The following is a 26,215-nucleotide window of genomic DNA, read 5'->3' as shown; positions in this document are numbered from 1 at the left end:
AACCCAACTCGGGGTCGGTTACCGGGTCTCGGGTTCGGACCCGGGCCGCGCCGTGTGTAACAAAAAAAAAAGTTAGTAAAAAGGATGGGTCTGCCTGATAAAAACAAAGGGGAGGAGGCGGTTAGGGTTCTGAAAGAACCCTAACACGACGGAAGCAGGGGGGCGGGGTCGTGCGAGGTTGCCGAATGGAAAGGGGGGGAAACCCAGGGTTACCGGAAGCGCCTAGCTACAAGGGGAAGCGCGCTTCGGAAGCGCGAAACGTCGCGCTTCCAAAGCGTGGGGGGAAGCGTCCCCCTTTTTTGGGAAGCGCGCTTCCCTTTAATGGGGGACGCGTTTCCCTTTAATGGGGGACGTGCTTCCCTTTAATGGGAAGCGCGCTTCCCATCACGCTTCTCCTGTTTTTTCGATTTTTTTGTATTTTTTATTTTTTATTTTTATTTTTTTTCGCTTCCCCCTCGCTTCCGAGACGCTTCCTAGGTCGCTTCCGAGACGCTTCCTAGGTCGCTTCCGAGACACTTCCCGAATCGGTCCTAAGTGGTCCCACGCTTCCCCGCTTCCTAAAATTTTGAAAGTGCCTCGCTTCCCGCTCCCGCTTCCTTAACTGACAACCATGGGGAAACCTATCCCCTCCTTCCTTTTCGGTGGCTCCCCTTCTTCAAATAGGGGATCCGCTCTCTCTCTCTCTCTCTCTCTCTCTCTCTCTCTCTCTCTCTCTCTCTCTCTCTCTCTCTCTCTTGCGCGCGACATGAAGGGGACGCAGCCCCTTGTTTGACAGCAGGGTCACCAGAGGCGGCGATATCAACCCCTCACAGTGAGCAATCGGGGTCGGCGGGATCAACCTCACGCGGTTGCAGCATCCATCTAACGCCGGACAGAGGTACGGGAACCCTCTTGTGAAAATGAATGAGAAATCGAACTCCAGTTTAATTTTGTGTTGTGTTTCTTTGGATGGAAACCCTGGGAAACAGAGGGAGGGTAGGTTGGATCGATTTCACGGCAAGCTCAGCCGATTAGGTGGTTGGGTCATGCCCAAACAAAAAAAAGGAAAAGAAAATAAAAGGGGAACCTGGTTTTCAGTTTTACGCTTAAGGAGGATATGAGGGTTGTTGGAAACCCCAAATCGATCGATTTGGGGGTTCCGACTGCCAGGATCGAAAAGAAAAAGAAAAGGGGTTTATTTTCAGTCAGGGTTATTGTCGACTTTAGCTAAGTGAGTCGATGTCTGCTAAGGGGGTTCCTAGTTCGGTTGTCGTGAACTCAAGAGAAAAAAAAATAGTATTGTAATCTGTTGAGTTTTTTTTTTATATTCTTAGTAAACCTGTATAAAGGTTGTGTATTTCCCTTGAACATGAAATTGCTTAACCGGTGCCTGAGTATATTTAGGAGCTATCGATTTAATATATTGATTTTAGCAGGTTCTGATTATTTTCCATATTAACCTTATACTGTTCAAATAATTTCCTGTTCTGAGTATATCCCCATACCTACATTAGCGCATGTTCTAAATTTTTAATACTCAAACTATCATGTGTTTCAAATTGTGGGTTAACACATGTTAATCGTAATAGCATACAAACATGCTATGTGGAATTGAGTTAAACTTGACACACATCAGAAGGTGAAGAGATGTTCCAAGCACTGAACATCCTAAACAGCATGTCTGCCTATCGCAATAAATTCTTGATTTGGATTTGCATTTGCTGATCTTCCCAGAATCATGTTCGTTGCTATATTTTATATTAGAGGCTTTGGAAATGAACCTCTTGCATGGAAAATCTGAGTCATTCTATCCATATGGTCGAAATGAAAAAAAATATGATAAAATAAAACTATAAATAAATAAAGAAATATGTCTTGTAGCAGGTGTTGTATCTGTATACTTCTGGACTTTGACGAATGGTAGGGTTTCAGCTATGTGCATGCTGGAACGAAATTTTCAAATGCCTATAACTAAGTAAGTCTATATGATTCAATGTTCAAATGTAGTGTTAACTACATGAATAAACTGGGAGTAGGTGTGAAATCCAAAATTTGGGGATTTTAGGGCATATGTATAATTGCTGAGTATCTACCTGCTGATGGTGAATTCACGCATTAGCTGAAATTATGCATTTACATTAAGTTTGAATATTGGGTATGGGTATGCATCAAATGTGTACACCGAAGAGAAATTATCTCATTGAAAAGAAAACATTTCATTGACGGTTTAGTATCTACTTAATGTATATATGCATTGATATGAATACACCTCTTCAAGAAAAGTATGCAGATGCTAACTGATTGAGGTTTCACTTACCATGGACATGCATAATAAACAATTTTGTTCACATGCACACACACACCCAGGGAGTATGCCTTGACATAGATACGTGTGTATAGATGTAGGAAATACACATGACAAAAATGCATGTGAGGTGGGAAATTTCATGCTTATGATAGACCTTGTTTTGTATAGGTGCACGTGCATTTGGCACAATAGTTTGATGTTATATAACACATCACGTTAGTTTTGTTGTGTGATGTATCGATGGCCTAATGGGTCATCACCGGCCCGGAGAGCTGTGGTCTTAGTTGTTTTTCTTATATGTTTTATTGCATCACTTAAACCACACAAGTTGGTATGGCACACTACTACATTGTTCATGTTGTCCTCACGGGCTGGAGTCTCGTAAGGGTCCCCGCAAGGGGGGATGCGGTTTTTACTTTATTTTTGCATATGTTGTTGCAAACTTAAAGAATCGACTTTAAATATATATATATATATAAGAATAAGAACAATGTAATTTATGTTCTGCGATCTTCCATCTGGAGAATAGAGATCTTAGAGATCTGGTCTTGGGGAGGCTGTGAGGATACAAAAACTTTGTATCCTCGATATTGAGGTTATTTCTCCTTACCACGATTTTAAGGAGAGTCTGTCACTTTACCCGAGGGTGATGTGTTTTGCCACATCTGTTGTTTATGGTACCAAGGAAGTGGCACTTGTGGGTGTGGGGTGTCCCTTGTGTCTCCAACATTAGATGTAGAGGCCTAATGTTCCGAAGGTGATTCGGTCGAGGGATAAGTTTGGAACCCAATAATAAAATACAAATGTGTGTGCTAAGTTACCCTGGGAACCTAACTTGACCTTTGGGATTGTACCCGTTGGGTGTATCCGCGGGCGATGGTAATTAAAAAGAATAACATAAATTGTATGCATTTAATAGGGCATGCATATGAAAAGTAAAACTTTAACAAAAAACAATAAGGTGTTTATACATGGCACATAAATCATGCATAATCATGTTATTCATTAGGAGATGCATATTTTACTTCTTCCCTTAAATGCTATATGTGTTGGATGAGTGATGGTTAATTTTTAATGCATGTGAAATACCTTACTTAAATTGAAATACTTGTTGATTAAGGTTCTTGTATACTTAATAAATGTTGCATGAATGCTTAAATTGGATTAGGTAATTGTCATAAGTGCATTCCTCTAAAAAATTGCATAAAATTGTTTTTGTGTTCTTTATGCTCACTTATTTTCATTAGATGGATTTATACGCAAAATTCTTCGAATTTTGGACCCCCTCTTTTTATGGTTTTTCGTAGGAGTAAAAAATCAGTGAAGCGACCGGCGTCTGGGAAGATCACGGGTGTCACACACTTGCTAGACAGATTACAGATGGACATCGTAACTCTACTTTTGTTTTATTTTCGTTTATTTAGTTGTTACTGCACTCTAAATAGTTTTTTTATGCAATTGTCTCTAGACTTATTTCTCAGTATTTCAATAAAGGATTGGTTTGGTTTGGACGATAGGTGTAAGTTTCTCTTGTGTTTGGTCGTGTCATCCAATTGGGAATGAAATTGTAAAGGCCCCCGGGTTTCTGGGATGGTTTTAAAAAAAAAATCTGCATTTTCTAAGGGGTGTGAGTTGGGGTCGTTACAGTGAAGATAGTACCTAAGGCTTGTTTGTTGCAAGCAGAGTGCCTTTCATACAAAAGGCAGACCTCTCAAAATAATCATGCCATGCTGGCTTTCACATGAAACACCCTTCTCCGTGGAGGAAGGTGTGGACAGATTTACACATGAATGAGGCAGGAGGTGGCCACACTTGACAGCATGCATAAGTCCCTTGGGTGTTTCTTTTCTTTCACCCATGGTGGGAAACACCAGCCAGTCTGGACTTATTCATATGAAAAGGGGCCACTCTCCCTGAAGAAAATAGAACCAATACATTTAGGAATGTAATAAACTTACAGTAAACTGACGCCAAAACCCAGAATTTTGGACTCTGTTCCACACAGGTAAAGATGAAGATTGTAGAAAGTCCTGAAAGATTGAAGCGTATATACGAGCAATACTTGAAACATTGGGGCAGTCAACAGCCTCCTCAACAGCAATAATACCGTCCCTGAAATGCCTGAGTTAAACCTGAACTGACTTTACATAAACCAACAAGACTAGAAATCAGAGTTCCTTCTCACCTGAAGTTACCAAGCATAAAACCCACAGTTAGTTCACCTGACAGAGAATAGCCAAGTGAAAATTCACATTTGTTGCGGTACCCATTCACCAGTGGAGATCTTATTATGCCTTCTAGTTTGCACGGAAGGCCACCTGTAAGTTTAAATGGAAAGCCTTAACTGCATATGAATGTAGACAATATGCCATACAGGGTTACAGGTCCTACACATGATAATGAAGCTTAAGTAGCATAAATGAAAGAAGAAATTAACAGAGATCTTGTCACAAAATGCATATATCAAATGTAGAGCTGAAAGAATTCATTAAACAAAATAGTATGCGGAATGCCAAAAAAGATGTCCATCAATTAGCAACCTAAAAGCATAAACATGTACGCCATCATCACATACAAACCCCTGAAGCCAATACTGCATCCTAAAACAGTTTCTTAACAAATAGAGGGTACAGGAAACCAGCTAAATTTTGTCCACGGTTCAAGTTTCCAACAAATATCTCAGTGCCAACAGTACACCTTGCGACCTGAAACATGAGAACATTTTGACTGGTTTCCAGCATCAACTCCAGTCCAAAATGCTGGTTTTCACTGAACTACCTCCATAGAACATGAAATTAATATTTCAAATATTCACCATCATTTAAAGTAAACCTGAAGGATTTATAGTCCAAAATAGACAACATTACCAATATCCCTAGACTTAAGAATCCAATCTGGCAGATCAACCGCATCTGGACAAGCCTTGCGAGCATTTCGAGTCTACAAATAAAAGATTTGCTAATGCAATTAGGTAAAACCCATGTTAGCCAAAAGTTTAAGCCTACTAAGAAATTCTAACATCTTAATTACGTCAAAAAAATGACAATCTGAACATGAAACAACAATTTTCATGGGGACAAAACACACACACAAACACCAGCCATACAGATATATACAATAAGATTACACAAAGAACAAGTGAATATAAACTCACAAGTTTTTTTAGTATTTGTATTAGCGAGTTCTTTTTATGATCCAATTGGTCGTCATATGGCATATGAGCAAGAGGTGTCACAACATCACGAGCACTTCTAATCTTTGTCGATAAACCATCTGCCAAGCAATCATTATCAACGCCCTCATCTTTTCCATTTAAGCTGGAAATAACAGATCCCGAAGGATCTTCTGTAGTGGATTCTTCTTCTATATGTTGCCCACCACTTCCAGCATGAGAAGCTGTTAATAAAAGTTGCATGTCGCACGATCGTGGAATGACATCTGCAAGTTTTATATGCTTGTTGCCCATTGGCTTGCCACCCAGTTTCTAAACATAATCAACAAAAATACTCATCATGAGAGCAATCAATAGTCCAAAGTCTTGCAGAGGCATCAAGCTAGAAGGTACCTCAGTTGCACGCAGAACATTCTCTAGAGCTGCAAAGCCCACAAAACCAACTGTCATTCCCTTCTTCTTTCTGGCAGACTCATAGGGAATCCCCTGAAATGAAAAAGTCGTGATGGATAGTCAACATGTTTCCTCCACAATTAAAAAGATAAAAACCACAGCTTTCATATTGCTGCAGCTAGGAAATTTTCCAAACAGAATTTCCTATAAGCATTTGTCAATGTATGTATGTATAGGGGTATTTTAGTCTTTTACTCATGTAGGGGGTATAGTGGTCATTGTACATGTATTTCTCCTTTTCTTGTATTTTTTATTTTATTGATGTACTTTTGAAATAGGCATTGGGCCTTTTTGTAATTGGGCTAGAGAGCCGTTGGGATCTCCCCAACAACTACCTTTCTAGCCGGTGGGGAGATCCCAATGGATGCATGCCTCTCTCCGCTTGTATATAAAGGGGATGAAACCCCTCCTCTATGTAATGCTTTCTCAAGGCATGTTGTCAATACAAAACTGATATTTTGTGTGTGTTTTATGCCCATAAGTGGCTGATTTGTATTGTCTTAGATTGATCCATAAGTGGTCATTGTGTTTGTATTTGTCCATAAGTGACATTTGTATAACTCTTGATGTTTAGTTCAGAGTTACCGGAAGCTTTTTAGGTAGGTGGGAAGCTCGCTTTTCGGAAACTCACTTCAGAAGCGCGATACTCCTCGTTTCCGAAACTTCATGGGAAGGCTCAACTCCCCCACACTTCTTTTATGCTTCTCATACACATGGTTTATGCTTTCTCACATTTCTTTTCATTTTTTCATGTATTTTCTCTCATGCTCACTCACTTTCCATGTACTTTCTTTAAATTGGTAACCATCATTGTTAGATTTTAACAAAAATTTAACTTTTACTGAAAATCATGAAATATAAGAACCATCAATTTTATTTTAGTTTTTATTTGTTTCTTGTTTGATTCCATATTGCTTCATTTTTTATTCATATTTCGCTTTTAAATTGAAACTTCGCTTCCCGCTTCGTATAAATTTTAAAATGCCTCGCTTCCGCTTCCCGTATTGTTTCCCGCTTTGGCTTCCTAGTTTGGCAACCTTTGTTTAGTTACAACATCGACAACAACAGATTGAGTATGCAACACATGTACAACATAAGTATTAACAAGCTTAAAAGAAATTTTGAAATATGGATATCTTGCACTTATAGGAAAACAACATCGGCAAAAGAATCAACAGAAAGGCAAATGTATTGGCAGAAGGTTCCAGGTCAAACACTTAGGTACTGTTCGAATGACAGGCAAAACCTGATTTTACCAAAAACCAGCTTCAATAAGCTGTTTGGATGGTGAAAAAACTGATTTTCAGGTTTTTGGTCACTAAACAAAAAGCAGAAGGGGGGGAGAAAAAAGGAGGTGGCCATTTTCCGGCCACCAACTAGCTGGGATGGTGCTGCCCTCGTGGCCATTTTCTGGCCACCCACCAGCCGGAAAATGACCGGCCAGGGTGGTACTAGTCTGGTCATTTTCCAGACGATGGCTGGCCAGAAAATAGCCATACGGCCATAAATTAAAAAAAAATGACATCAAGATTCCAGCCATTTTCAGGCCAGTGGCTGGCTGGAAATGGCCGCAATAAGGATATAAGTGTGAAAAACATCTTCAATAAAATCAAGTTCAAAGATGACTTGATTAACCCACAAGAATCACAAAGATACTAAGTCCACAAAGGCACAATAAAACACTCACAAAGGAGCACAAATGCAAAAAGACATGAAAAAAGGTATTCTTTATTGAGAGAGAAAATTCTCAAAAGCATAAAAATTACAAGGAGGAAGCCCCTTATTTATACACAAGAGAGGACCCAAGGAGGGGCTCCCATATAGACGTTGGAGGGGCCCAACGTCTATATGGTGGGCCCCTCAATTGATAAAAAGAAGAATAAAAAGAAAAGAAAAGAAAAGAAAAAATAAAAAATAATAAAGTATATTCTAAATGAATATGCATGAAATTGTGAAAATACTATTTTAGCTCTAGTGGGTATTACAAAAATTATATATATATATATATATGAATTACAATTTAACATCCTCTCTCAAACTGTAATGACCGAAAGTTTGCCAAGAAGAAAATTGAATCTAGGAGAACAGAGCGCCTTAGTAAAAAAGTCAGTCAGTTGATATTCTGATGTTACATAAGGTAGATCGATGATTTTCTTTAGATATTTTTCTCTAACATAGTGGCAGTCCATCTCGATATGCTTCGTGCGCTCATAAAAAATGTGATTCTTGGCAATATATATTGCACTCTTATTATCACAATACAACTTCGTAGGTCCTTGAACATGAACCCTTATATCTTCCAACAGCTGGCGAATCCAAACAATCTCCATAGTTATAGTTGTCATGGCGCGGTATTCAACCTCAGTGGATGACAGTGACACCTTTTGTTACTTTTTGCACCTCCAAGAAATTAATGATTCACCTAAAAACACACAAAAACCAGTGGTGAAGTGATGGTTATTTGAATCACCTCCCCAATCAAAGTCAGTATAAGCAATTAAATTTTGATTAGAATAGAAATATTCTCTTATTTATGGATTCCTTTATATATCTGATAATTCGAAGAATTGCACTCATATGAAATGTTGTAGGAGCATGCTGGAATTGACTTGCAACATGTACAGCATGAGAAATATCAGGTCTAGTGATGTTAAAATACATCATAGATCCAACAAGTTGTCGGTAAGGAGTGGGATCTTTTAGACGAACCCCATCATCGATTTTTAAATTTGTTCCTACCACTTCAGGAGTTTCACAAACTTTATCATTTGTAATTCCCGACCTGTCAATAATCTTAAATGCAAGTTTAGTTTGAGATAAGAAGTAACTCCTATGAGAGTAGGCAACTTCAATGCCTAAAAAATATGTCAGAAATCTCAAGTCTGACATTTTAAATTTATCTTTTAGTATATACTTTATATTCTTAATCCCTTTAGTATCATCACCTATAATTAGCATATCATCAACATATAACAATAAAATCATAATTTCTGCATTGGATTTCTTGACAAACAAGGTCGTGTCAGTAAAACATGAAGTAAATCCATTTTCTATCATTACATTATTAAATCAATCATACCAAGTTGTTTCAAACCATAAAGAGCTTTCTGTAGGCGAAGAACTTTACATTTAAAAACATTCATTCCTCGAAGAGCATCCATATAGACTTCTTCGTTTAGATCATCATTCAAAAAGGTATTTTTGACATCCATTTGAAATATGTTCCATTTTTAATTAAAGAAATAGTAATAAGACACCTAACAGTAACCATACGCGCAACAGGGGCAAAAGTTTTATCGTAGTCTATTCCATATTCTTGAGTATACTCTTTGGCAACTAGACGGGCTTTATACTTTTTAAAAGACCCATCATTCTTGGTCATGACCTTAAAAACTCATCTATATCCTATAATTTTTTTTCATTAGAAAGATCTTGAAATTCCAAAATTTTAGCTTTTCTAAGAGCTCTAAGTTCCCCAATTGTTTTGGGATGAAGGTGTAGTAGTTGTTGTTGTTGTTGTTGTTGTTATTGTTGTAAGAGCTCTAAGTTCATTATCCATAGCTTCCCTCCATTCGACAATTTTTTTGACTTCAAAATTTTTAGGTTCCACATATGAATGGATGGCGCTAAGGCATGCTCTATATTTAGGTGAGAAGAATTCATAGGATATAAACCTAGAAAGAATTCTTCTAACTCTTTCGGTTCTTCAAGGATTTAGACCATTTGTGGAGGTAGGCTCACTAGATTCACCATATTTCTCAACTGGACTTCTAAAAGTGTTTCTATCTCTATGTGTATAGGTGATAGGATCACTAGATGTCCGTTCTTCGATATGATGATCAATAGATTGATGAGAAGAGTTGTTATTTTCTTCTATATTTTCATTATCATTATATACGAATTCATCATCATTTCTAGATAACAACTCAAACAAAAAATAATAGTCCACATTTTCTTTATGAGATTCATATTTTTCAAAACCACTAATGTTTTTCAAAAAGGTTATATTCCTTAAAACATATAATTTATCATTTTTAATATCATAGCATCTAAAACCTTTTTGAATTTTGGAATATCCAAGAAATGCACAAGGAATGGCTTTCGATGAGAGTTTAGCATTTTTATCCGTAAGAACAAAACATTTGCATCCAAAGACATTCAACGGGTTCTTTTTTATAAAGAATTTCAAAAGGTGAGATTTTATTTAAATTTTTGGAGGGAAAACGATTTATAAGATAAACGGATGCAAGAGCTGCCTCGGCCCAAAATCTTTTAGAAATATTTTGAGAAATAAGCAAAGTTCTAGAGGTTTCAATTATATGCTTATGTTTTCTTTCGGCTAAACCATTTTGTTGAGATGTTTTGGGACAAGATTTTTTATGAACAATTTCATTGATTTTAAAATAATTTTTAAATTCATTTGAAAGATATTCACCTCCAAAGTCGGTCCTAAGAATCTTTAAGTTACCATTAAATTGATTCTTAATCATCATGTGATATGCCTTAAATTATGCAAAAACCTCATGTTTATGTTTAAGAAAATATATCCAACAATATCTAGAGTAATCGTCAACAAAAATAATATAATATGCAAACCCTCTTTTAGATATAACAGGTGTCGATCCCCATACATCTGAATGCACAAGTTCAAATGGTTTGGTTGTAAACATAGATCTTTGTTCAAAAGGCAAGCTTCTCATTTTTCCAAGTGAAGTCACTTTTACAAAGATCTTTAACAAAATGTAAATAAGAAAGGTTGATGACATTAGGATGCTCAAGTTTTTTATGCCAAACATTTATATCTTTATGTTTGGCAATATTACAAAATGAATGTTTTGGAATTTGTAGAAACTCCATGTAGTAGAGATCGCCTTTGCTAGAGCCTTCCCCAATCAACTTCCCGGACCAGCAATCTTGTACCCAATATTTATTTCATGAGAACTTACCATCACATCCATGGTCTGAGAGTTGAGAGACCAAAAGCAAATTTAAATTTAATTTTGGTATAAATCTAACTTTGGGAATAAAAAAATCTTGTTTTTCAAAGTTTCCAACTCCTTTGATTTCAAAAGAAGCGTCATTTGTGATTGAAACCATGGTTGTCAGTTGAGGAAGCGTGAAGCGATACGGGAAGCGAGGTACTTTCAAAATTTTAGGAAGTGGAAAGAGTGGGACCACTTAGGAGTGAATCGAGAATCATCTCGGAAGCGACCTAAGAAGCGAGGGGGAAGCGAAAAAAAATACAAAAAGAATTTGAAAAAATGGGAGAAGCGAGGGGGAAGCGTGGTGGGAAGCGTGCTTCCCATTAAAGGGAAGTGTGTTTCCCATTAAAGGGAAGTGCGCTTCTCGTTTAAAAAGGGCGCTTCCCTGCGCGTTTCGAAAGCGCGATGTTCCGTGCTTCCGAAGCGCGCTTCCCCACTTACCTAGGCGCTTCCGGTAACTCTGGTTGAAACAAAAGATGGTAAAAAAAAATTTGTATATTCGAAAAGTGCAAAAATATTGAGAGTCATATGAAAGGAAGCACCCGAATCTAAAAGCCAAGAAATCTTACCGGGAGGAGATGATATGGCGGCACCGAAAATGGATCCTTTTAGGAAAAGTTGAAGAGCCTCCATGACTTGACTTAAAAATAATGCATCATTGTGGAAGTAGATGGATTCTCCTCCTTGTGTGGTTGAAACGTGGTGACATAGCCACCTTCTTCTATTTTAGATAAACCGGCTTAATATGTCCCGGTTCTTTACAAAAATGACATAATTTTTTCATACTCCCTTGATTCCATCTTCCATTTTGGCCTTCTTCTTCCCTTACTCCTTGATTTTGATTTTGAAACTTGTTAAAATGAGGAGGCTTATATATTTTTAAGTTGTTCCCCGACCGAGAGACGGCATAAGCACCTTCGTTTTCATCTTTGGTTGAAGGCATAGCTAAAACACTTTGATTGGTTTTACTCATTCTAATGTGAGTTTCTTCTCCACTTAGCTTAGTAAGAACATTTTCAAGAGGTAGAAAAGTGAAGGAAGATAAAAGGAAAGATCTTATTTGCTCGAATTCGGATCTAAGCCCATTCAAGAAATTAAAAAATCAATGTTCTTCTAATTGTTTGTGTCGTAGCTCAATGGCTTCTCCACTCCATTTTGGTTCAAGAATAGCAAGTTCATCACAAATAGATGATAATTCGGCGAAATATTCTCTAATGGTCATTTCGCCTTGTTGAAGCCGAAGAAAAAAGCCACGAAAGGATTTTGTAGTTTTTTATCTCCCATTCTTTATATTTTTTGTTATATTCTTTAAAAGCTTTTATTCTTTCCTCTCCATCAAGGACTTTTATTTCCCCTTTTTCAACTATAGTAATTTTTTGGTCGAGTTTTGAAATCGTACCTTTGATATAACCCCAAAGCCCTTTTCCCTTGATATGAGCTTCCATATTACCGGCCCAAACATGATAGTTTGACCCGTTGAGTTTGAATCCGAAAGAAAAATGAGAGTCCTTTTCCGCTATTGAGAAGCTTTTATGGGAAACAAAAGTGTCTTTATAATTAGAACACTGACCACAATGGGTCTTCTTTTAGCTATTTCTTGAAGCACATTAACCGGGAAGAATCTTGCAAGAGCCTTCCATGCCAAAATAGAAGAGAGAAAAAAAAACACAATTTTCGAGGCACTAATCACGATGGCTATAGCATGCACTTCCACTTCTCATAAACCAAGCTTTGATACCATGTGAAAATATCTTCAATAAAATCAAGTTCAAAGATGACTTGATTAACCCACAAGAATCACAAAGAGACTAAGTGCACAAAGGCACAATGAAACACTCACAAAGGAGCACAAATGCACAAAGGCATGAAAAAAGTTATTCTTTATTTAGAGAAAAAATGCTCAAAAGCATAAGAATTACAAGGGAGAAGACCCCTTATTTATACACAAGAGAGGACCCAAGGAGCCTCTCCAACAGTCATATTTATGACCATTAGAGGGGCCCAACGGTCTATATGGTGGGTCCCTCAATTGATAAAAAGAAGAATAAAAAGAAAAGAAAAATAAAAGAGAAAAATAAAAAAGAATAAAGCATATTCTAAATGAATATGCATGGAACTGTAAAAAGACTATTTTACCCCTAGTGGGTATTACAAAAAAATTATATATATGTATATGTCTTTCTCTCTCACTCTCTCTCTCTATATATAGAGATATATATATGAATTACAATTTAACAATAAGAGAGGGTCAACACGGTAAAAGAGCAAAGGGGGTGGTGGGAGTTTCTCCAACAGTCATATTTATGACCATTAGAGGGGCCCAACGGTCTATATGGTGGGTCCCTCAATTGATAAAAAGAAGAATAAAAAGAAAAGAAAAATAAAAGAGAAAAATAAAAAAGAATAAAGCATATTCTAAATGAATATGCATGAAACTGTAAAAAGACTATTTTACCCCTAGTGGGTATTACAAAAAAAATTATATATATGTATATGTCTTTCTCTCTCACTCTCTCTCTCTATATATAGAGATATATATATGAATTACAATTTAACAATAAGAGAGGGTCAACACGGTAAAAGAGCAAAGGGGGTGGTGGGAGTTTCTCCCCAACACCCACCCCCCCCCCACCAATAAATTGGGTTGAAAAAAGAGGGGTGGAGCACTTTTGCAGAACTGGGTTGAAAACCCAGTTTTGCCCACCCAGGTTTACCCAAAACCTTATTTGGTGGCATCCAAACAACCACCAAACCAGTTTTTTTTTGGGGTAAAACCTGGATTGGCACCCAAAACTATGTTTTCACTTTTCACCCTGGTTTTAGGTGTTATCCGAGCAGCTTCTCACATTAAATTTCACTCTGAAGCTGTTGCATAAAGTCAGAGTCCAATTTAGAAGTATACAACAGAACTATGACCAGTTTATTTGAATTTCTAAAGGAAATAAATCATTTTTTAGCCCCACTTAATGGTTAATATAGCAAACATTCACCATAGCAACTGAGTATGAAAAGGATTTCTTGAACTTGATTATGAAAAAGATGCTCCAGTCTTATAAAAAAATGCACCAGAAAAAGAGTGTCAATTTCATTCCATAAAATAAGAGGGAAATCTGAAGCTGCACCACAGATGAAGTATTAAAGATATGAGCCATATTGTTAGGATTGGTAAACGAATGGTTCCATTTGTAAAAGCATTGTTTGAGTCTCTTACAGCTCTTTCAGGATAGAAAAACAAGCCTGAATTCCTACCTCATCATGGTTCCAAGATGAGGTGAACATGGAACATCAGCTTGGCCTGGTTTGACTAGGTTCTTTAAGATAAACATATATTAGAAAGTAGATACATTTATTTTGATAAATATCAAACATCAGTAAATCAATATCTAGTCAGTTGGTTTCTAATTGGCTCTTATAAAGGAGGTTTTGCCTTTGATTCTCTTTGTGAAACAAGTTACCTCAGGCTCGGCACACACATATGCACACACAAACATCAGTAGGACAAAGAGAAAATACATGACAAGTTTAGAAGGAAGGTGAGGAGCTTATAGACAAGGGACCTTATGGTGATGCAATGCAGCTTGGTGGTTTTGATCATTATTTCAGCTTCTATTATACAATAACAATGGTGCATTTAAGAAGTGATTGAGAAGGCATTTTCATACAAAATGAAAACATTAACATTAAAATGCCAAGTATTGAGAAAGGAGAACACAACAAGAAGATGGCAAGCATATAATTAGGATTATGTTACAAATAGATGTTTGCAATAACCACAAAGACTGGAATCAAGACCTAGCAATTAGAAAGGTTTTTCTTTTCACAAAACCTACATATGTATTCAAAGTTATTTCCTGTGGGTGTGTTTGATTGCTGGAGATAAATTCTCCGTGAGGATTTTTTCTGCTGTGATAAATACTTCATGAAGTTTTTGTCATGGGAAGAATTTATCTTGAGTTGATGATGTTGGAAAAGACGTGGAAGAGATTATCTTCTGTTTGATAGCAAAAATGGAAAAAGCAGAAATTTGCTCTAACCCTTCGCTTTATGGATTGGATTTGGATATGCTCAAAAAAGATGACCCAACCACCAAATGAAGCTCATGACTGTGCTGGGACCCACATAACGAATCTGGATCTTGATCCAGAACCAGGTCCAAATATCTAGCTTTGCGAAATTCATAAAATGCATCTGTGCTATATGCATCTCAGATTTTGTTTGCTGCACTTTTTGTTTGCAATAATTGTTTCTTTGCCATGATAGCTCAACCACAGATAGATAGCTTTGCTATGATAGCTCAATAATTCAAAAAAGTGTTTTGCTGCACTTTTTGTTTGCAATAATTGTTTCTTTGCCAATGACAGCTCAATTTTAGTATTTGGGTTGTATTTGTTGCAAACTTCTCAATGACCATATAGCTATGGATGCAAGCAACGAACAGAGTGAAAACACTGTTAAGGTTGCTCTGCAGTCGGCAGGTTCATGCATATATGGAAGACCATTGGCTATACTACCCTGATCTTTGGCAAATCACCTATATATCCAATATGGCATGGAAATGTCGCAAGAGGATCTTCCCTGTGAACAGTAATCTTGAATGTTGGTTCAAAATCCAAATCAAATTTGTAAAATCAGCACAATGAATATCTTCATTATAAATCATGTGGCTGAAAAACATAAACACTTCACAATAGAAAGAAATACAGCAACAAATATATGGATGACCCACACAACATATCAAATAAATACCCAGGAAATTAGATAGATAAAATCATCACTAATCAAGAATATATACAACAGAAAATGACACAAATTGAACAAGGTCTATTCTGGAATTTGATCAATAGAAGCCAGAGACAAAGAGAGTCACCCTCATCCGGTGGACAAGGGAAGGGGTTCTGGCTGCCCCCTCCTTACTACAAGCCACAGAGCAAAAACAAGGGCCCGCTGGATGGTGGATAAGGGAGGGAATTCCGGTGACCATGGCCACAAGCCACAGAGACAGCATGAGTTCACCGAATGGTGGACAACAAACGGGGTTGGGCGAACCACCCCCCAGCTACAATCCACAGAGAGAGAAACAGCAGAGGAGGGGAAATCGGGGGTGGGAAGGGAGGCGACAACCATTAGGAATGGCAGGAGGCATCAGTGATGGGGGTGGTAGGGAGGCGATGGCAAAACGGGAAGGTTTGGGGCGAGATGCCCTAACACGCAATCGAGGCCGATGGGTGATTATTTCCACCTGGAGAAAAAGTTGCAGGGTGGGGATGAGACTTTTTTCTCCAATATTTTTAGATGAAAACCACCCAAAAACCACGGAGAATTTTCACCGCATTGAATGCAGGTGTGGGCCCCACACCAGTTTTGGCGAAAAAATTCCATCAAGACTTTTTATTCTTGAAATCAAACATACCCTATGTGAATGAATTGTCAAAGAAAAGCATGTTGGTTGTATGGGTGGAGAATTGGGATGTAATAAAAGTATTGCTCCAACCACAGATAGATATTACTAGCCTCAACTAAAGCAAGTTGTTGGCATGTTTGTTCAATGGTGCCCTGTATGTCAAGAAGTTATAAGGCAATAACAAAACTCTAGATTTTACATGTCTACCAATAACAGAAGCTCCATGAGAAAATCTTTTATATAAATTTTGGACTGGGATTTCTAAGAACTCAAAGAGGCACCAATTTTGCATTTATAGTATAGTGGTTGACAATTTTCTAATTGGCAAACTTTATACCTTGTAGAAAACAGCAGATGCATAAACATTGATAATCTGGACTCTTAAGAAATTGTTAAATTATATGGAGTATCATAGCTCGCTGTTTCGAATCGTGATGCCAAGTTTGTTAATCACTTATTAATCACCCAATGGAGAAGATATGATACTCACTTTGCAATATAGCAAACTAATGGATAAAATGAGATCATCAATAGACCCTTGTTCTAAACCAAAGTTGTCAGTCGGAAAAGCAGGAGTGGGAAGTGATACGGAAAGCGAAAGCGAGAAGCAAGGTACTTCAAAAATTTTAGGAAGCGGTAAGCGTGGGACGACTTAGGAGCGAACCAGGAATTGTCTCAGAAGAGACCTAGGAAGCCAACCGGAAACAACATAGAAAGTGAACCGCAAGTGATCTAGGAAGCGAGCGGGAAGCGAAAAAAGAGAAAAAAGAAAGAAAAATAAAAATGAAAACACAAAAAAAAAATGAAAAAAGAAGGGAAAGTGAGGGGGAAGCGTGCTTCCCAATTTTTTGTTGGCACTTCCCAACACATTTCGGAAGCACCACGTTTTGCGCTTCCGAAATGTGTTTCAGGGAATCGCGCTTCCCCATGACACTTCCGGTAACCATGTTCTAAGCTATCTTTCTTAAAATAAACTGAAATGGGATTGTGCATAGCTCAAGCTAAGTTTGCCCAGAACCACACTTTGAACAGATCGACAAGAATGTCATTAAAATTGCCTAGGGAAGGATTTCTAAGCATACTCTAGATCTGTAAAGTTATCAAAACTTTTGGGCATAAGCATAGTGGCAAACAATATGACTAACAAAATTCAATCAATACATGCAGGTGCTAAAATACAATTAGAATAATCAAATGCTAAGTACAAGAAATATGCAAATAAGCAAAAACACTTGAAGGTGTTTGAAGTGATATGGATTATGGTTCATCTTAGAAGTGCTTCCTTCCAGGAACTTACAATAAGTTGAAGAACAAGAAATATGAGCTATATATTATTACTAAGAAGTTAAGTGACAATGCTATATCATTGATTATCCAAAAGATATGGATGTTTTCCCTACATTCAATATAGCCAACTTATTTGAAATCTGCTGGAAGAACTGACATATCTTACAAATATGGTGAGCAAGAGAATAACTATTAAAGAGTTCGAGATGACCACTAGGACTTTTAGAGATTCTCGAAGATGGTAATGATAAGGTTTGAGTTAGATAATATTATGGGAAGAGGTTTACATAAGCCCTACAAGGATTCTATCTTATAACTTGGTTCTTGTGTTGTAAATAAAGGTGTAATCAGTTGTTCGCATCAACCAATCAAACTTAGACTCTTTGTGCTTCTTCTTTTTCTTTTTCTTTTCCTTTTCCTTTTCCTTTTCCTTTTTCTTTTTCTTTTTCTGATTTACCAATCAAATTTAGGTTCTTTATGTTTTTTCTTTTTTTCTTCTTTCTTTGTTGTGGATTCAATGGTTGTCTGGTGGATTGAAGACTTGCTTCAAGAAAGGACAGAGCTCTTCTTATTCCAATGTTTCCTGCTTCATCAGAAGGTTAAGCATAAACTTGTGTTCAAAATTTTCAAATACGCCATGCTCAGTATAGTGCTGTTAATAGGCACAACATTACATGGAAGGTTCCGGCAAATTCTCCTTTAATTTGATTAATATTTTCTTTGCAAATCCTAATAAGCACAACTAAAACTAAATATAGGATAATAATCACAATGACCAACCCTGATATCCTTTAGAAATTACGAATGATAGCTGCAGCAAGAGTAGAAAATCAGGCTCAGTCGCTCAGGAGGTTTTTTTTTCCAAGGCACAAATGAGCTTTAGCAGTGGCAAGCCTTTTCGCATAAGATCACCTTACTGTGTTCAAGACCACTTTCGTGGTTGTCACCTTTCAAAAAATATGTTTTTTGAATTTTGATAGCCACCATTTTCTTCAAATTTTGTGGATGAATATCAGCTTATCATTTTTATCAAGCATTCTGTGTGTGTGAAGCACTTCAACCTCTATTCATATCCAGAAACTATTTTAATGTTCAGCACCGCAATTGAATGAGTTCAATGTGCTCTTGAAGTGATTTAAATGGAGCATCTATCGATCACGCTAACATATGGTATGCCGTCATAAAGAGAAGTATGTTCATTGTGAGAAACCCTATTGGAAAAGTATGTATATGCATAGAAGATATGATGATTCATATTTTCATGACCAATCTTGATCTTTATCAAATCAGCCAACTGACTAAAGAATAGGGTACGCCCTCCAGGATCATGTCATACCCATATTAAACTAATTGATAGGACAAACTATTTTAGAGTTGTTACCAGATCACCAACAAAGAGCCACAACAAATGAACGATGACAACGTTAGAAACAAACGAACATAACATAACTAAGGAATAGTGATGAGTAATGAGAGAGAGAGAGAGAGAGATTACCTCAGAATCGAGAAAACTCTTGAGATTCTCAGAAGTCCATTTCCTTGGGAGATGAACGAGGCACTTGTTGAAGGCAGAGGCACCCATCGTCGAGGAATTGGCAGCATCCGTTGACGGCAGGCAGACGTCATCCCTGGGGCTCACCGCTTGCGTCTCCTCGATACCACCACCACATGCCTCCGTTTTGAGGAGCTTCTTGGCCCTCTCCGAAGTGGGATCCCAGGAGTTATCGGGGCGAGGCCTCAGCTCTTCCTCTCCGTGAGCATACCGACAGGCGTCGCCATGGCTGCAAGATTGAGACTGGCGCCTGAAATACGAACACATGCTCGTCTTCCATAGTGGATGACGAACCCTGCCACCATTCTCTTTCCCTCCTTCTTCTTCTCCTTCAGGGGTTTTCCTTTTGGAGGCCTGCACGGCGTCCGTGGATGGTAGGGGATGTTGTGGAGGATGACCCATCGTAAGATGGGTGGTCGGGGACTCTGTCGGGCTCCCCATGGACATGGACATGGAGGGAAAGCTGTCTGTATCTGCCGCCACCGCCGTGCTCATTTGCACAGGCTCCATCACAACTGGACTCTCCCTGGATAAGACGCTGCTGGTGCTGCTCGCCCTCACGAGGCCCTCCCCCTCTCCACGGCGGTTCTACACCGTACCTAACTATAGTAGGAGAGGGGCTTGCGTGTTCTCCCAAGATGACAGATTCGTGTCTTCGGGTGTGTACGGATGCGAGTCCAAGTTTTCATCTTTGATTTTTAACTTGTGTTAGCCGCCTTTTGTTCCGGCTTTGTGTTATAAAATATTCTCATGGTTCATTTATACCTAGTGAAGATCACTATAAATTGATCGACTGGTTCGATCATTGGTGGGCATTATCGAAGAATTTATCGGCCATCTCCTTTTGCAGTCTAGAAAAAAGTAATGACGCATAAACATTCCAACAAGTGTCTGAGTATCTTTTCATGTCATCATGTTATTATTGAAGAACGTATGTCATTGTGAGTGCCATTAAGGCATTGTTTTGTTATTACAGGTGGATGTTGGTTTTTCAACGATTGAAAAATTAAAGATATTTGTAAGACGCTGAGACCTGTTGATAAGAATGCTTGGTTACAGATACGAGGAAGGGCCTCTACCCCATCCGGTATCATTCATTCACTTAGTATATGCAATGCATCACAAATCACGGTTGTAATAACATACTACCGATTTGTGAGATATTGTTTTATTAGTTAATATTGATTTGTAAGTTATTATGCTGAATTGTCATATCGATTTGTAATATATTATGTGATATGTATATCGATTTATAAGATATTATGTGTTTCTAATATCGATTGGTAAGATATTTATAATATAATTTTAAAACGTGTGTGTATAGAATTTATATTATTGCATGCTTGCGATGACGATTTGCGCATTCAAATCGCTTCTTATTTAACGATTTTTATTAAAATCGTTTCACAACATCATAGATATAATTAAATTGTTGTCACGTGCATCAATATCGTTAACACACATATATGATAAATCATTTTTTTTATTGCCATGGTAAATAACAACTCGATGCATAGTATAAGCAAATAATAAATCGTTGTTGCTTTTATATTGTGATTCATTCAATCGTTTCTTTGACTTGCTTAACTAATCGGTATTCGTTGTTATATGCATCTTGAATAAATCGTAGTATATGTATGTGCTCGCTAACGTAAATTGATATCTTGCTTATAATAGTGGTGAGTTTATCAGCCGGTTGCAGTGAAGATAATGCATCTCAATCATTGGAAACTTATGGATAAGTGAACATTTATACTAATAACGCACTTGAAGAAGTGAACATGTGCACTAATAATGCACATGACAAGAAGGGTGCAGACATTGGATTCACTCTTGACTTGAATGTTTCAGCAGAAGAAATGCAATTCGATAATGAGGTAGACGATCATGATAGTACACTTGACTTTGTTCCCGTAAAAGAAATGCAGTTTATTAATGAGGAAATTGCATACAAATTTTATAATGATTATATCTTCAAACTTGGCTTTAATGTTATAAGGTATTCTTAGTCAAAAAATGCACAAGGTGTTATGGTGAAAAAGACATATGTTTGTTCTAAAGAAGGTTGGAATAAATCAAGTAGAAATACAACAAGAAGCGAGTTAGATTCAAGATGTGGTTGTCCAGTGAGAATGGTGTTAAGAAATTTTTAAATGGAAAATATGTAGTTTATACTTTAATCAATGATCATAACAATGAATTAACAACTTCATTTATGACTCCTATGCTAAGGTCACATCATAAAGTAACTCAAGCGCATGTTGCAATTGCTGAAATAGATGATAGTGTCGGCATTGCACCAAGAAAGACATACAATTTATGGGCGCACATAGATGGTGGTCGCGAGAATGTGCCATTCACACCTATAGATCTAAGAAACCACTTGAGAAGGAAGATGGCAGATAACATGAAAAATGGAGAAATATGTTATTTGGTTGATTACTTATAGAAGAAATCAAGCAATGACCCTGGTTTCTTTAGTGTAATGCAACTAGATGAAGATGAATATGATGTGAATATGTTTTGGGCAGATTCAAAGTCAATAGTAGATTATGAATGCTTTAATGATATGCTTTTTTTTTTCTACGTCAGTGAAAATTAATATTGAACAGTGGTCATTTGTGCAGTTTGTCGGAGTGAACCATCACTCATAGAGTTGCATATTAGGCAACATTTTTTTGTATGACCAGACCAAGAAAACCTTTGAGTGGTTGTTTAGAGTATTTACACAGGCAATGAATGAGAAGCACCCTAAAGTTATACTTACAAATGGTGATCACACAATTGCGGTTGCAGTGTCTCATGTATGGCCAAATGCACATCATCGACTATGTTTGTGGCATATCTTTCAAAATGCAGCAAAGAACATAGGATACATATTTAATCAGAAGACAGGGTTTGATAACAAGTTTACAAGTGTGTACTTGAAAGCGTAGACGATGTCACCTTTATGTCTGATTGGGAGAAAATGATTCAGATGTACGACCTTGAAGACTGTGTGTGGTTACAAAATTTATATGCAGACAAAGAGAAGTGGACATTGGCATATGAAGGACAATACTTTTGTGAAGGTATTATAAGCACTCAAAGAGTTGAATCTATGCATGCCACACTGAAAAAACCCTTGTATTCATGTTTAATAATATTTCGCTTTATGAAACAATATGAATTATTTTTAGACGATCTTAGATAGAATGAACTTGAACAAGATGTGAAATGCCTCAACACACACCCTGTAACTTTAGACATAAAAATATTAATGTGACCTGCAGATCTGTATACACTAACTATATTTGAATGGATTAAGAATGAGGTTATACAGGTCATGAATTACAACATAGAAGAACATATGTCAATCGAGAATGTGCACAAATATCATATTATATAGGAGGACAAAGAGCATCCGAAAAGACAAGAAACGCATGTTACATATAATGTTGACAACAAAATAGTTGAATGTATGTGCAAAATGTATGAATTCAAATGTATTTTATGTCATCATACATTAAAGACACTTAATAAAAAAAATACAAAAAATATATGAGTCATATTTAATGCGAAGATGGACGAGACAAGCAAAGATTGAACTGCTGGATACAAATAATGTCAGTGCATCTGGTATTGATGAGAAGTGCCACATAGCCTCCTGTTACCAACAACTATGTATGCTACTTATGCATGTTGCAGATTTGACATCAAAAAATGAAGAAGCCTATGTATGTATGAGAAAAGTGTCAAGGGAGTTACTTAAAAATATGCAATTAATTCACCATCAGTCTGTTGCAGCTCATGAAGACCAGTCTAAGAAAATGAGAGCGAATAGTGAAGGTGAAAATCATGCTTCCCCTGACCCGTATAAGAAGTTGCGTCGAATCGTAAATATCATCTTTAACAAGTCAGAAGTCAACGTTATAGAATATGATGGACAAATTCACTTAGCGAAGGGTATCAAAAGGAAACCTACCTCTGGTTGCAGTCGTTAGAGAATAAAGGGTACACTGGAATTGGTTGGTAAAAAAATGTCTAAAAAGTAACCAACCCCTAAGGAAAAGCAACCAAGCCCTTCACATGAAGAGGTATGTAATACATTATATTATTTTTCATGTAAATTGCATTACGTGCAGCTTATCAATATCTAACTTGTGTAATTTCCAACATGCAACAATACCTTATAGACATGCACTACAACGTTGGAACCTTCAATCCTCTCGACCAGTTTAAGTGGAACAATGATATCATTTTTATAAGTCTTTTGGTATGTAATCAATGTTGGGAGGATGTTTGCATTTCTTGTTAAACTTAATATATTGTCTTATATTGTTTTGTTTCATGACAGACTTAGTTTAATTCAAAAGTGAGCAATGAAACACAAGAATCACGTGTGAATTCTTCAGCTACATAATTGTATTTGATTGTATTAACATAATCGATCGTTGTAATATATATCATTCACATATATAAATTGTTGTCTCATCTAGCCTACAGAGCTACAGTTTTGATACCATTGATAAATATCATAAGTAAATCGTTGTTATTCAGTGCTTATACCATATAAAAATTGTTGTCTCATGTAGCCTTCATATGCAAAAAGTTGTTCTCTAAATAAACTGTATTAAAAGTAAAAATCGTTGTCTCATCTAGCCTTCACATATACAAATCGTTATACATATACTGTAGTTGAATCGTTGTGAAAAAGTTGTTATGTGAATAAACTATATTAAAAGTAAAAATCATTATCTCATATAACCTTTATATATATAAATTGTTATACATATACTGTAGTTGAATCGTTGCGCAAAAAGTTATTTTATGAATAAACTGTATTAAAAGTAAAAATGATTGTCTCATTTAGCCTTCACACATATAAATTGTTGTACATATAGTGTATTTGAATCGTTGCACCAAAAATTGTTTTGTAAATAAACTTTATTAAAAGTAAAAATTGTTGTCTCATCTAGCCTTTACATATACAAATCGTTATATATATATATATTGTAGTTGAATCATTGCGCAAAAAGTTGTTTTGTGAATAAACTATATTAAAAGTAAAAATTGTTGTCTCATCTAGCCTTCACATGTACAAATCATTATACATATATTGTATTTGAATCATTATACCATATAGTATTCTATAGCGATTTATACAATGACGTCTATGTTGAAGACAATGATTTTCCTTTGCTATAAATCATTTCATGGTCAAACCGTTGGTCATGATATATTATAACTAAATACTCATATCATTTGTAAATGTATGTGGTTGTAAATCACGTCGATTTATATTTATGAAGTTATTGCATCAACGATATGTCTTTATTTGTCTTTGTGAACAATATCGATATGTAATACCATGATTTACTTATATCAATTTACAACTGTTACTAAAATATTGTTTAGGTACTTTACTAAGTCTAAACATCATGTCGATTTGTTTATTAATTTTCTTTTTTGCCTTTTATGAATTAGTCATTCTGTAAATCATGATAGAATATATCGTTTACATAGATAAAGCTCATAAAAGTAAATCGTGATAGGACAAATATTGTTATCGTATGAAACTTAAATTGATGTGGTTGTAAGTCAATTTGTATTTATCAAGTTATCTCGATTTGTACTTTACCAATAAACATCATGTCGATTTATTTTTTCTTTCTCTTTTTTGTTTTTTATCAGTCATTATGTAAATCGTGATAAGACAATTTGTTGTACATATATTGTATTTAAATCGTTATACCATATAGTGTCCTATAGCGATTTACAGAATGACGTCTATGTCAGAGACAACAATTTGCCTTTGCTTCAAATAGCAGTCTAATTTATTGATGTGTTTAGTAAAATCAGAATAATTATTGAATTTTTATTTCAACCCAGAGAGATTTACATAATTTGTATATAGTCTTATAAAATTTGTATATAATCTTACAAAATTTATATACACAGTCTACAAAATCTATTACAAATCTATGTACATCACTTTACTCGTGGGGGGTAGTGTCGTTCATTGCTTTCTAGGTATTCTTGCCGCCTGAGTTTTTTTCTCTTCTATAATTAGAAACTTCATCAATTTTTTGCATAGTTATGCGTGGAATCCAGGCATATCATCCTGCAACAAAAAAGTAATGTGAGACCAATATATAAATTGAGTCTTCAATAATATAGGATAATAAAACATGTTTAAGTGTAGAGCATACAACGTCGAAATCAGGTTATTGTCAATTGTATATTGCTTCAATATACTTCATTATAAATACGCTATAATCGATGCCATTATTTTGTAAAAGTGCATCATGTGCGCAGTTAAACCTCTACTCGCCAATGTTGACACCCAAGACGTCTTTAAGGAATTCGTCCTATGGTTAATGCAGAAGCAAGTAAATTTTATGCCACCGTACAAGATATAATACACTTATAGATAAAAACTTACCAAATGCATAATGTCACATTGTATACCAATGTGAAAGTCCAATAAGTTGTATCACCATAGTTATTGTTTTCGTAAATCCATCATGTATAAGACTCAATGCTCAGACGATCACCAAAATGTAGAAATCAATATCTGCAAATCGATGATAAAATATCTGATAAATTGATATGAAAATTCCTATTGATAGCTTAGAAATTGATATTAAGAATCAACATGCAAATCAATATTAAGAATCAAAATAATATCTTAAATTGATATAATATCTTACAAATTGATAGTAGAAATCATGTTAGGACGGTTATGCCTCACAAACCTTGGACAACAAGTTTCTTCACTTACCTTTTCACTTGACCAAAAGTCTCCGCAATGATTATTGTTACCCCAGCATTGTAGTCCATCTTGAAATCCAGTGGCGTAGGGCAGTTGACGGGCGAAACTCTGTTGAATAAAACAATGATAATAGTAAGGTTAAAACACGAAGCAACATGAGTAAATCAAAAAAGAAAACAAACATATAAGAAAACTGATATATCATGAAATAAGGGGTGACGATGCGTCTAGTATTGGTTGTTGCGTTGCTTTGAATATACATGACAAAATCGTATATAGTCTATTTGGAACAAATATACACGTGTTAACATATATACCCATGGCATA

At 36.3% G+C, this 26,215-nt stretch overlaps 1 protein-coding gene across 1 annotated transcript in view; it reads right to left on the bottom strand.

Annotated features, from left to right (window-relative positions):
* Nucleotides 1–19,720, bottom strand: part of LOC149817437 (zinc finger (CCCH-type) family protein) — a 52,696-nt gene extending 32,976 nt beyond the window's left edge. The window contains exons 1-6 of the mRNA XM_089985398.1: nucleotides 19,078–19,720; nucleotides 5,853–5,945; nucleotides 5,442–5,771; nucleotides 5,155–5,227; nucleotides 4,473–4,605; nucleotides 4,246–4,399 (exon numbers count right to left, since the gene is read on the bottom strand). Of these exons, the coding sequence (XP_089841524.1) occupies nucleotides 4,246–4,399; nucleotides 4,473–4,605; nucleotides 5,155–5,227; nucleotides 5,442–5,771; nucleotides 5,853–5,945; nucleotides 19,078–19,644 (1,350 nt within the window). The 5' untranslated portion in view covers nucleotides 19,645–19,720. The remainder of the gene's footprint in view (nucleotides 1–4,245; nucleotides 4,400–4,472; nucleotides 4,606–5,154; nucleotides 5,228–5,441; nucleotides 5,772–5,852; nucleotides 5,946–19,077) is intronic.
* Between the last annotated feature and the right edge of the window lie 6,495 nt (nucleotides 19,721–26,215).

This window comes from Nuphar pumila, chromosome 13 (assembly GCF_984573655.1).
Source record: "Nuphar pumila chromosome 13, dmNupPumi1.hap1.1, whole genome shotgun sequence".
NCBI lineage: Eukaryota > Viridiplantae > Streptophyta > Magnoliopsida > Nymphaeales > Nymphaeaceae > Nuphar > Nuphar pumila.
This window is presented reverse-complemented; position numbering and strand designations above follow the sequence as displayed.